The sequence below is a fragment of the Uloborus diversus genome, chromosome 5, assembly GCF_026930045.1.
Source record: "Uloborus diversus isolate 005 chromosome 5, Udiv.v.3.1, whole genome shotgun sequence".
Lineage (NCBI taxonomy): Eukaryota > Metazoa > Arthropoda > Arachnida > Araneae > Uloboridae > Uloborus > Uloborus diversus.
In genome coordinates this window covers 76,867,888-76,879,303 of record NC_072735.1, presented here as the reverse complement: position 1 = coordinate 76,879,303, position 11,416 = coordinate 76,867,888, and the positions used below count along the sequence as shown (strand labels likewise).

The 11,416-nt window shown below is 30.2% G+C and overlaps 1 protein-coding gene across 1 annotated transcript; it reads right to left on the bottom strand.

The window, feature by feature from the left end:
• Positions 1-2,918: 2,918 nt before the first annotated feature.
• Positions 2,919-10,522, bottom strand: LOC129222413 (diptericin A-like). Its single transcript, XM_054856924.1, has 3 exons — positions 10,396-10,522; positions 6,499-6,566; positions 2,919-4,627 (listed from the first exon to the last, which is right to left on the bottom strand). Exons 1-3 carry the CDS (start codon positions 10,445-10,447, stop codon positions 4,424-4,426), a joined length of 324 nt encoding a protein of 107 aa, XP_054712899.1. The 5' UTR covers positions 10,448-10,522; the 3' UTR covers positions 2,919-4,423.
• Between the last annotated feature and the right edge of the window lie 894 nt (positions 10,523-11,416).

The window sequence follows — 11,416 nt, the reverse complement described above, 5'->3', positions numbered from 1 at the left end:
TAAACTTAGACATTTGAATAATTATGAATTTTATTTAAAATAATGACACATTTTCAGTATTTAATCTTAAGTGTTAATAGGTAATGCTTATTGTGATATTATACTACTTAGTACCCAGCATGCATCAAATCATCCACCTCCGAATAAGGGACACCTCTATTTAAGGGACAAAATGTCTGGTCCCCTTAGTGTCCGTTATTGAGAGGTTCTACTGTACATTTTCAAAGACTGTAACCCTTTGATACTTCTTCACTTGAACATTGTTCGTCTACTGAAAGGCTGAATTCACCCCAAAATTCTCTGTCGACTATATATTTACTTACCTATTTAATATAACCAATCACTAGCCTTTGCACGAGTTTGATTGTTTCTGTTTTATTGAATATTTTTATGCCGTCTCATTTGAGAATAAATTACAGGTCTACTGATGTAATATAGGACTTATTACACTACTAGTACTGTTTTGTCTGAGTATAAACTACTTAAACTTCATTTTATTGAGAACTGAGTAAATTAGAAATATTTGCATGCTTTCTTCAAAAAACATGTATTGCTTTACGTAAATTGTTCTTTTAGGTAAATTTTATGTTAAATTAATCTTTTCTTGTGTACTTTCTAATATCATTCAATTTCAGAGGCGAAATAAAAATTTGAAGTTAGAGACAAAAATAGATTTCTAAATCAATTGTTAACTGCGAGTCAGGAAATTATGTTTAAGGCTCTGATATTCTAAAAAACTTGATCAAATCGATTTACCAAGTTCAACATCATAAAAAATGATCAAAGCTTTGTTACTTGAAAAAATATGCTCGTTAAGAAATTGTTTCTTTAAATTCAATTCCCTTATTTTTGACGGAATAAAATGTATTTCAAATGAGGCTATTTTAATTGAAAAATTGTGAAATTCTGATGTCTGGAAAATATCATTTAAAATTGTTGATCTATGTAATTGAATCAAATATTAGAACTTTTATAAAAGGTTTTAAATGTATTCTTGTTATAAATATTACCAAATATTGGGTAATTTTATCTGTTGAGCGCATTAATAATAAGTTGTATTGAATAACGATGCTACTGAGTGAAAAAAAAAGAATATTTCTACATTATATTTCAATGTAACAACACTTAGGGTATTAAATTTATTGAGGTAAACAGCTTAATTACGTGTATGCTTTATTTTTATAAAAGCATTATCAAAAACTGGTATGCTCAAAACGTAATTTATTATTTTCAAATGAATAGTAAACATTTTCGTATTCAAATAATAACTCACACTATATGTTCTTTCACTGCACTAAAAGATTACGAAATTCAGTGATCTATTATCAAAAATGCTCAAGATTACTAAACTGCGTTTATAATAGATTGTTTAGAATTTTTCATCTCTTTTCAGTCTTGGAAAGATATATTTTATTCAGCTTGTTTCTCCTCCTGATGAATGGGCGAATGAACAATTCAGTAGAGTCATGAATTTTTATTAAAATATATTGCCGATGGCAAGTTTTGCTCAAGATTCCATAATTTAAAGATAGTTTAGAAAAGGGAATTCTTTGTAATATGCATTCCTAAAAAGATTGCGTTTGTTGTTAGTATGAGCTATCTTATAAAAAACATTTTAAGTTTTTAGTTTGAAACATTAAAATTTAATTCTATAATCTGACTATAGTAGAACTCGCTTATAACGAACACGAAGGAAATGTGCGATATTTGCTAGTTATAAACGAGTTCTCTTTATAAAAATGGTTCATGAAAAATTTAAAAACTCATATTGACTTGCCTTGTTTACTTTTGTACATTGCTGGTCAATTTATTAGACTACAAAGTTTTTTTTATTTTGTACACGATTTGTACTAAAAAACTATTTATTTTACTGTTAAAGTATAGTACATACTGTACAATGATTATTACGTTATTTTAGCATAGTTTAATGTTTGCAGTTGGCAGCACTGTCTGTTTTGTTTATGTTCTTTGTTTATCTACCTACCAGGAACATAACCTCAATCAGCTTAAACAGTTCAGTAGTTCTTTTTATTAGTGTGTTCTGTTAAAATTAAAGTTAGTTTTTGGTTATTAGTGATTACGTGTATGTGAGTATATATAATAGTGAGTATAAACAATTTGTTACCTATATTTTTAAAAAGATTAAGAAATGGGGTAAACCTTGTGAAAAGTATGCCAAAAGTACTTAAAATGCTCGTCAAAAACAAGGGAGTGCATACTAAATATTACATAATTATTTCACTGTTTGTTAATGTGTCTATAGTTATGTAATCAATAAAGAATTTGCATTTAAAACAGTCTTAGTGTAATAATTTGGCCAGCACTGTATGTTCATGTGTTCTAAAGTACACAAAATTTAGGTTAATTTGCTTTGAGCAATTTCTGTATCTTTCTTGTTAAGGCATTCAGTTTTGGTACATTTAAATACCTCGGAAAGAAATTTTGTGTTAAAAAATAGTGCATGGTTTATATTCTCCTTTAAGTTCCAATTTCTCATTCGCAAGAATTTTCAGTTCGTGCCAGTGACTGATAAATCATGAGAAATAAAAACTTTTTTTAAGTGAAAATTTAAATATTTAGCTCTGCTGACAACTAGCAAAGTAAACAGCACGCTTTATTAATAAATCTTATTTATTTTTTTAAATTTTACTAACAATAATAGTTTAAGATTTTTTTTTTCAAATGTCCCTATAATTTTCCCTATAACACAGAACAGTTTGATACACATCTAAAAGAGTTGTAATCAAGAATAAATTTTTAAAATTGAAATGGAATCTATCCTTTTGTTTTATATCAAATGAACCATGGGGAAAAAATTAAATGAAAATTTAAATATTTAGCTCTGCTGACAACAAGTAAAGTACACAGGACACTTTATTAAAAAATATTATTTCTTTTCAAATTTTATTAACAATAATGCTTTAAAATTTTACTAAGTCCCCTATTTTGAGAATCACCCATAAAATGCCGTTTAAAAATCAAAAGCGTATTTGAAAAAGGAAGTAATTACCCCTATAACACTGAACAACTTGATACACATTTAACAATCGTGAATACATTTTCAAAACTGAAATGAAATTTATCCTTTTGCTTTATGTCATAAAGAATTAAAAAAAGAGCTATATATCTTTCGTTTAAAATGCTCATGTGTAAAAATGTCCATCAAATCTATTTATTGCTATAACTCCACTTTCAATTTTTCTCCTTACTCGAGCGGAAAAAGATCCTCTTGTTCCTCGAACCGTACTCCTTAGGGAGTCGTTTTAAGATCAGGCGCAATTCCGCTGAGAATTTGCTGCACTGTTGCGATTGAGTCAGTAGAGGAAAGATAAAAGCCAGTATTTTGAGTAAGTACGTTTACAACCTTTCTGTAAGATTATTGCTGGAGTTACGTGAGAAACGGCTTTGTGGACGTAACATTTCTCAGTAGGGCTCTTCTCGTTTGATAAAAATAGTAATAAATAAATGCCAAATGTAAAGAATGGGGGCTGTAATAAAACCCGTCTACTTGTTAAAGGCTTTAGATGCATCGTATATATCTTATTTTTTAGATACTGTTCAAAAACCAACGTTGTATAGCAGCTTTTTATAAACACAGGCCCTGGATGAAAACTGAATGAAGAGAAAAAAATTCACTTATTTTGTTTATTCCATTTTAATAACATTTAAAATGTAAAAAATGTTTTTAGATTTTTTAGTCTTGAAGGGCGTACTACTACTAGGTAACTACAATATAGAATTCATACTGCTTCGAAGTAATATCAACAATTAATACACACAATATTTCAACAGCCCGGTTATCACATTCAGACAATGTAGTCTCATCCTTGTTATAGACTCATCAGTCAGCAATAGTGAATAACTAAGCTGGAGGCAGATGTGTTCTTATTGAAGCAAAGAGTGCTAACAAGTATGCAATTAGTTTATTGCATGTAGTTCTGCTTTAGCCCTGGCTTAAGGGAGGTAACTTACCGCTTAATCGACAATTCATGTTTTTTACTATTGAAGCATGCAAAAACTTGAATTAAATGTTATTAAACATTTAATTTCTAAATTTTATTTTATTAGAAATATTTACGTTTTTTAAACGAAAATTTTCAACAAAAGTGCTCAACTCAAGTTCAACAAAGAAACACTTCTTTTTTTTTTTCAAATTTGTAGTTACCTAGTTACAATACTAAGTTCACGAAATAATTTCACTCATTGATCGGTTTATCACTGATGAGTCACAGACGACAGGCTTAATTGAAGCTTATGAGAGTCAGATTGATTGTGTCACTCACTGCTTGTTCATGGTTTAAAATTTTATCAGCTTCTTGAGATTATTCAGTCTTTATGTTAAAAATGTTCTTTATTTGCGTAAGAAGAATCCACTCCATTCCATATTTACATTTTCCTGCTGAAATACAACTAAATACATTCTCTACAAGAAGTTATACTGTAATGCTGCCATTGCATCCCAAGTAGGGTTTCCACCACCCAAAGGCTGATTAAAGTTACCGCCGACTCCTACTTGCCAGTCCTGGTTGGGGCTTTCCCAAACTTTTGCTTGTCCACCGAGGTTTACTATTCCTCCAAAATCTGATAAGCTGTTTCCGCCTCCTTGTCCCTTGAGCTGCAGATTGGGCTAAAAAGTAAACAGAGAGTAGAACAAAAAAAAATTTAAAGGTTCAAAACCAACAAAACTCTGAAAGATTGCTCAGTTGAAAGAACATTTATCTCGATTCTGACTACATAATGGGGTTGTTTCCTTCAGTCAAAAGTATTACTTTTAATCCCTGAAAATGATAGAATAAGCAGAAAAAAAAAAATAATAATAATAACATGGAGCGAGAAAAAACTTTCATTTTCCCAACGCTTAATTTTTATTTTATTTTTTTTTAATGTCCGGTTTTGAAAATAAGGCGTGGTCTTTATGACGTCACAAATGATGTACTTTGGCAACCTGTCTACCGCGTGTCCACGTTATGATAATCAATAAGTGATTTAAATATTACGCTCTACGTTTGCTATCAACCATATCGTAGCCAGTACACGTGAGTAAAGTTGAAAGCTAAATATTGCGCTCTTAGAATGGCATCAGTGAATGGCATTTCATCATTTGTAATGTCATGTGCAGAAGCGAAACAATGAAATTGCACCGTTTAAAATAATTGTCAAAAAATGTTAAACTTTGTCAAGTTATTTAAGAAATGGTTAAATCTTACGTTTTTAAGCATGCTCATTCAGAAAAAATACTTTTAAAATTTTGGAAATGGCCTCATTTAGTAAATTTTGAAAATATGTAAAAAAAAGAGTTTAGTAAACATTATTTTATATTTGTTACTCAACTAATATATGTTATGGTAAAAACATAAAATCTGGTAAATGTCGACACTAACCGGTGAATGTCAACATTCACTTGCCAATATCATCGGTGAAAGGTCAAGTGTCTCGCCGATGAAAGCCGACATTATGTACTTTTCCGTCTTTCACGATATCATATACATATGTATTACCGAAATTTCACGTTTTATTTGGAAACAAAATAAGCGCGTAGTTGTTCGGTATTTATGTGCCGTTCTCTTTTTATCGTGTTGTATAACTAATATGTGTTCGTACGTTTTCAGGTCTTCGGCGCATGTGCTCTGCACAATATGAGTAAAAAACCATGACGTAACAAATCTTAAACGCAGATGCAGATATTTTCTGATATTTTCTTTCATAATCAGTAGAGGTTTTGACTATTATTGCATTTTATTTAAATTGAATTGACTTTCTTCAAGATGTGAGATTTGTCATGGTTCGTTGAACTATGCATTATGTAAACTGTATAATTCCTTAGTTAGCGTTGATCATTATGTTTCCGAAATATCTCTTGAATAAACCTTTTCAAAAATTTTAATTCACTAATAAGTATTGGCTTAAAATCTTTATCATTATCTAAGTTCATTATCTAAGTTCATTAGCTAGTACTAACATTCTCTAAGACTTCATAATACAAATATTATTCTTTGTAGATTTGCTTAAACCTCATTATTATAGAAATGGAGTTCATTCATTAAATCATGCAACTGTTTACAGTACGAAAACGCCTACACTTCAGACAACACAAAAGACACACATTTACAGTGGCAAGTTTAAGATTGAAGTTGACAGGCACAAAACACTTAATTAGGTCACATAAAAACGGTATGATTTAAGAAGTCGTGCACCTAGTTTTATTTCCGATGCAAGATAACTTTAAATTGTAAAAAATTGTTTGAAATATTTTTAAAACTTATGTAAACGAAATTTTAAAACTAAAATAGATTCAGTAAAAGCTTTCATTAAAAAAATCGGAGTTACACGCTGAAAACAATAAGCTTTAATAAAGAATGTGTATTACTTAGCTTTATTTTTTTTTAAATATATTAACACATTTTACTGTGTTAAGATAAAAATTGTATATCGTAAATAAATTGATAAGTCACTGCATTTAAATTATAAATCAAATAAATATAAAATGCATATTCTTACTTTCAAAAGATCTTTAGGCATCTGAAAAGCTGGTTTAAATCTGCTAAAAGGTGGCAAAGCAGTAGAAACTATAATAAAAAACATTTATGTATAATGAGTATACATTTGAGAGAAGAAAACATCGTGTGCAAATATAACCCATCTATATTATATATTGTAATGTATCAATTTAAAAACATTTCATAAAAATTTCTAACTGAAGAATAACTCCTCCTTATGTTTTGAAAAAAAATTAATAAACAAGAAGCTCATACTGCTCTAAACGAGCCTATTTTCCTGCTTACCAACTTCAATTATCAAGCATCAGCAAAATCTTCCCCTCTTCAGCTATCTTAGGCGTTATTTCACCGTCACGGTTGGGACAAATTGGACAATATCATTCCGTGTATTTTTATAAAAGGAGGAGGACAGGAGGAATAGGACATCTGCATTTATGTCAAAGCAAAATATTAAGATTTAGTTCTAGTTTTGCTACTAGGTGGAGCCCTCATAGACTCGTGCTTGATTCTAGTTGTTACACAAAGTATGGTATTGTTTGTAATTACTAGAGGGTTTCGCCTCCTGGTAGCTGCCGCTCACTCCCTCCCCCTAAGATTGCTTGGCAATCTTATTTGATGCGAAAAGATTTAAATCGTCGATTGGAAATAATCAGATTTAAAAAAGCGGTACGAGTTCCGTTTCGAACGAAATGAGAAGTCCCTTCTTCCTCCCGTAGAAAATAGAATTTAAGTTAAGAGCTCATAATTAGATCAGAATCTCATTCCCACCCGAAGACAAAAATAACTTGATAGAAATATGAACCAAAATATTTAAAAAAATTTTTTTTTTTTTTTTGAAGAGCAACCTTTTCTCGGGTCTAAACTAACTTATACCAATTTGCACAGCTATCGATGCTAAAGGGTTCCTGAGCAATGCAAAACGGCCGTTTTGTACGTTTGAAAAGTTGCATTCAAATTCGTGGTCTTTAGTAACGTATTTTGCTCTTTCGCTCTGGGTTTGAATTGAGTTGAGCTTAGGATTTTTCACTAAAATAGAAACCCTTATATCTGCTGTGCTAATGAATTGAGAAAATTGGAATAAGCTTTATTTGATGCAGAGAAAAAAAAATCTCTTTCGAACCGACATCGAATGTAATGTAACGGGTGTGGAATATCTTTCATCCCTTTAAAAGTTAATTTATGTGAAATTTTAGCTTGAAAAAATTATTACAAAAAATTAATTCGAACTTATTTTAAAAATACCCCAGGTAGAAAGCCCTGGGGCTCGAAGTAGTTTTGAACAAAAATTTCAAGGCACTAGGTGCTATAAGGTCTCATAGACGCAGCCTGCCTCAGACATCCTTTCAAAATTTCTTTGACGTTACTTTTTTTTAATATAAGAGAAAACAGAAAACCTCATTTTACTAACTTGGAAGTGAGTACAAATTCTTACTTTTTGAATGTTTGTTTTTTGGGAAATGAAAATCATAAATATATAACAAGCTCAAAGAACTAGCAGAGAAAATTAATGGTCAGGCTAAGCATAAATGTAGCACGCTTTACATGACATGTATTTCAAAAAAAAAAAAAAAAAAGACCTGTTGTGGGAGGAATGGAAAACGTCCGGTTCCTCCTGAATCAATGTTACACCTTTTTGTTCTCTAAACTTTATGCCTTTTGAAATTGCTAAATATGTTAACTATTTACGTTTTAACTTTTTCTCAATGTTGCTTATTTTAATTAATTATTGTGTATTGCAATAAATAACAACTTGATTATCTAAAAATAAAAAAAATGTATCCGTTAACATATTGCCTATTAATATGTTACCAAACTTATACTTTAAAGTAATAAAGGGTGTCCGAAAAGCCCTTGACATATTTTAAAACCTCATTGAAAAGCAACAAACTGTAGTATGAACATGCGGTTTGCTCCATAATGCTTCACAGTTTCAAAAATTTTTTGTGACATCATAAAAAAAGGAAAGAAAAAAAAATGTAATTAGACATAATCGCTGTATCGTCACAGTAAGAAAAACAAACGTCTGTGACGTGTTTAATCATTTTGTTAAACAGAAAGCAATACCTTTTATTTCCAGAGTTCAATGTGTGCACCCTGTATTGCTAGGACCACATCTAAACGGTGTTCACGTTCCTCCCACGTTCCCAAACGGTGCACAGATTGAACTCTGGATCATGAAAGGTATTGCTTTCTGTTAAACAAAATTACTAAACACGTCACATGACGTTTGTTTTTCTTACTGTGACGATACAGTGATTACTTAAAATTACACTTTTTCCTTTTTTCCCCCTTTTTTAATGATGTCATAAAAATTCTTGAACCTGTGAAGCATTATGGCGCAAACTGCATATTCATACGACAATTTGTTGCTCTTTCATGAATTTTTAAAACGTGTCAAAATCTTTTTGGACACCCTGTATAACGTATAGAAACAAAAAAACACAAAAGTAGGTTTTTTATTAACCAAAACAGATGTTACAAAACAAAATTTCATTATTTTGCAAAAACATAACTAAAGATATTCACAACTTAATGTCAATTAATGAATGTTGCAAACATAAATAACAATTGTCCAAATGATATTAGTTCCAGCTGTGTTTAAAAAAATAACTATTATTAACTTTTGTTGCTCTAAATTAAAATGGAAGATTATCAGTTTTTTTTTCTTTAGAAAAGGCCGGGGGTATGAAAGAAAAAAAAAAATTCCCGAAAGAGGAAATGTATCGAGTAGTAAAATATTTCAAACAGTGGAAATGGTTGCAAGAGAAAATATGCGATATGTGGCAACATCAAGGAAGATTTCAAACTCAGCTTTCACTAAGAAGATTATTGTTAATTCCTTTCCAGACTTTCCAGAGTTATAGATATAGACAGATATGTTGGTTATTCAATATGTGAGAAACGAACAGAAAGAAAAAATTACTTTTTAAAGGAAATGGCTTTAGTGCAACAGAGAAAAATGAAATTATATTCAAACTACATCAAACTGGAAAAACTTAGTGCTAGCAGGTGATCGGGCGGTGACTCTATTTTTCTCTCAGTTTTGGTTAACCAAAGAAAAATATTCTTTAAATTTAATTTTCTCAAACTGTGTCTCTGTTCTAACTCACGTGTATCCCGCATCTCCCTCATGCGAGGGAGGAGGAGACAAGTAAACTACAATTTTTAAATATTTGTTTTTGTATTTTGTTATTGTTTTATGCTTTTTACATAGCATATATCAGATTTTTATGTGCAGCACTTTTGGTAAGTCTCAATTAGCAAAAAAAAATTAAAAAATGCGATACCTGACCCACTTCTGCCGATTCTCGCCTGTATACAAAATAACTTGGGTTAAGAATTAAAAACTTGCTGACCTAATGAACTTGTACAATTAATTAGCTAAAATATTTTCCAGTATCTTTTAAAACTGTTTTTTTTTCAATTAAATTGATCTGTTACGTGAACAAAAACCTTTTGAACACCTGTTTTGGCCTTCTCATTTCTGGCAAACATTTTCCGACTCTATTATTGCAAACTTTTAAATGTATAATTTGCTTTCGTGTTAGGTACTTTCTTTTTAGCGTTAATTTAAAAAAAACTACAACAACAAAAATACAAACGACTAAAAAAAATACATTCCACATTTTTATAAATGTTTTACACCTTTTCAAAGGACACAACAAGTTCAGAAAAACTATATGTTACAGTTTGTTCAGAGATCAAAAATTAATTCTAATTTAAGAAATTAGGATCCTTGATTTATGTCCTAATGAATTTTAGTACGTATGTTTAAACACTAGCGTTACAAATTTCATTGACTGCTTTAAAAACATTGATTTTCATCAGAAACAGACATTTAGTTTTTACTTCAAACAATTTATTTATTTATACACATAAAATTTGAGAATAAACATACCTGAAATGGCAGCTGCAAAAACAACAAGCATCAAAGCAATGGGTAAATGCATGATTAGCAATTGAACATTTAAAAATGTTCCAGTAAGAATAACATTAATGTCGAAGATACTAAGGAATGGAAATTTATACGCAGATGGACTGAACGAACTTCAGCGCGTTATCAATTCAGATAAACTTTGGGAATTTACATATCTATTTTAATTCTGATTAATGTGATAGTCGATGCAATCTGAAGTGATTTTTGGGAAAAGTCCTCTCATGTTCGCTGCTGATAAATGTACAGTCACTGGGAAATTCCATATTTACTTAACACTTATCGCTATTACACTAATATTTTTTTTTTATTAATTTAACTTTTTGTTTTCTGGTTTAGCATCGGGAATGTAAGGAAGATCAACTTACTGATTTAATGAAACAGTAATTTCCCATTTTTTTTTATTATATTCGACAGAATTCAAATACTGGCTGTAAAATTGTTATGACGTTATTATTTATGTGATATAAATGTACCATTAATCCAAAAGCAAATTTACAATGAATGACTGAAGCCTTTAGGGACCATAAAAAAAATATGTTCATGAAGTTCAATATCCATTTTATAAACTATATGTGGTGGATTCATAAAATCATGAACTTTAAGCACTGTAAAAGAACTTTAACTTCAACTAAAATTAAGAACTTTAACTTTCCCTCAATTGTGATGATCAAAAACAGGCGCCATTGCTCTGGTGCACGCTTGTCGGCTCGTCAGTTTTGCATCATGCTTGCAGATGGATAGCGAGGTCTAGCATTAAAATGTTAAAACGTAACATATCGAGCACAAATAATTCATAAATTATTTTTTTCATACTGTTGATACGTTAAAATCGTATTAGCAAATTAAATTAATTATTCTTCAAATACTGCCTTAATTTTATTGTGAAACCATCGAAAATGAAATACTGCCGTGGGAAAGTAAAGCACAGTATCTGCCGAAATGAGATTTTGAGATATTCGATAATTTTATACTATCAAGAAAG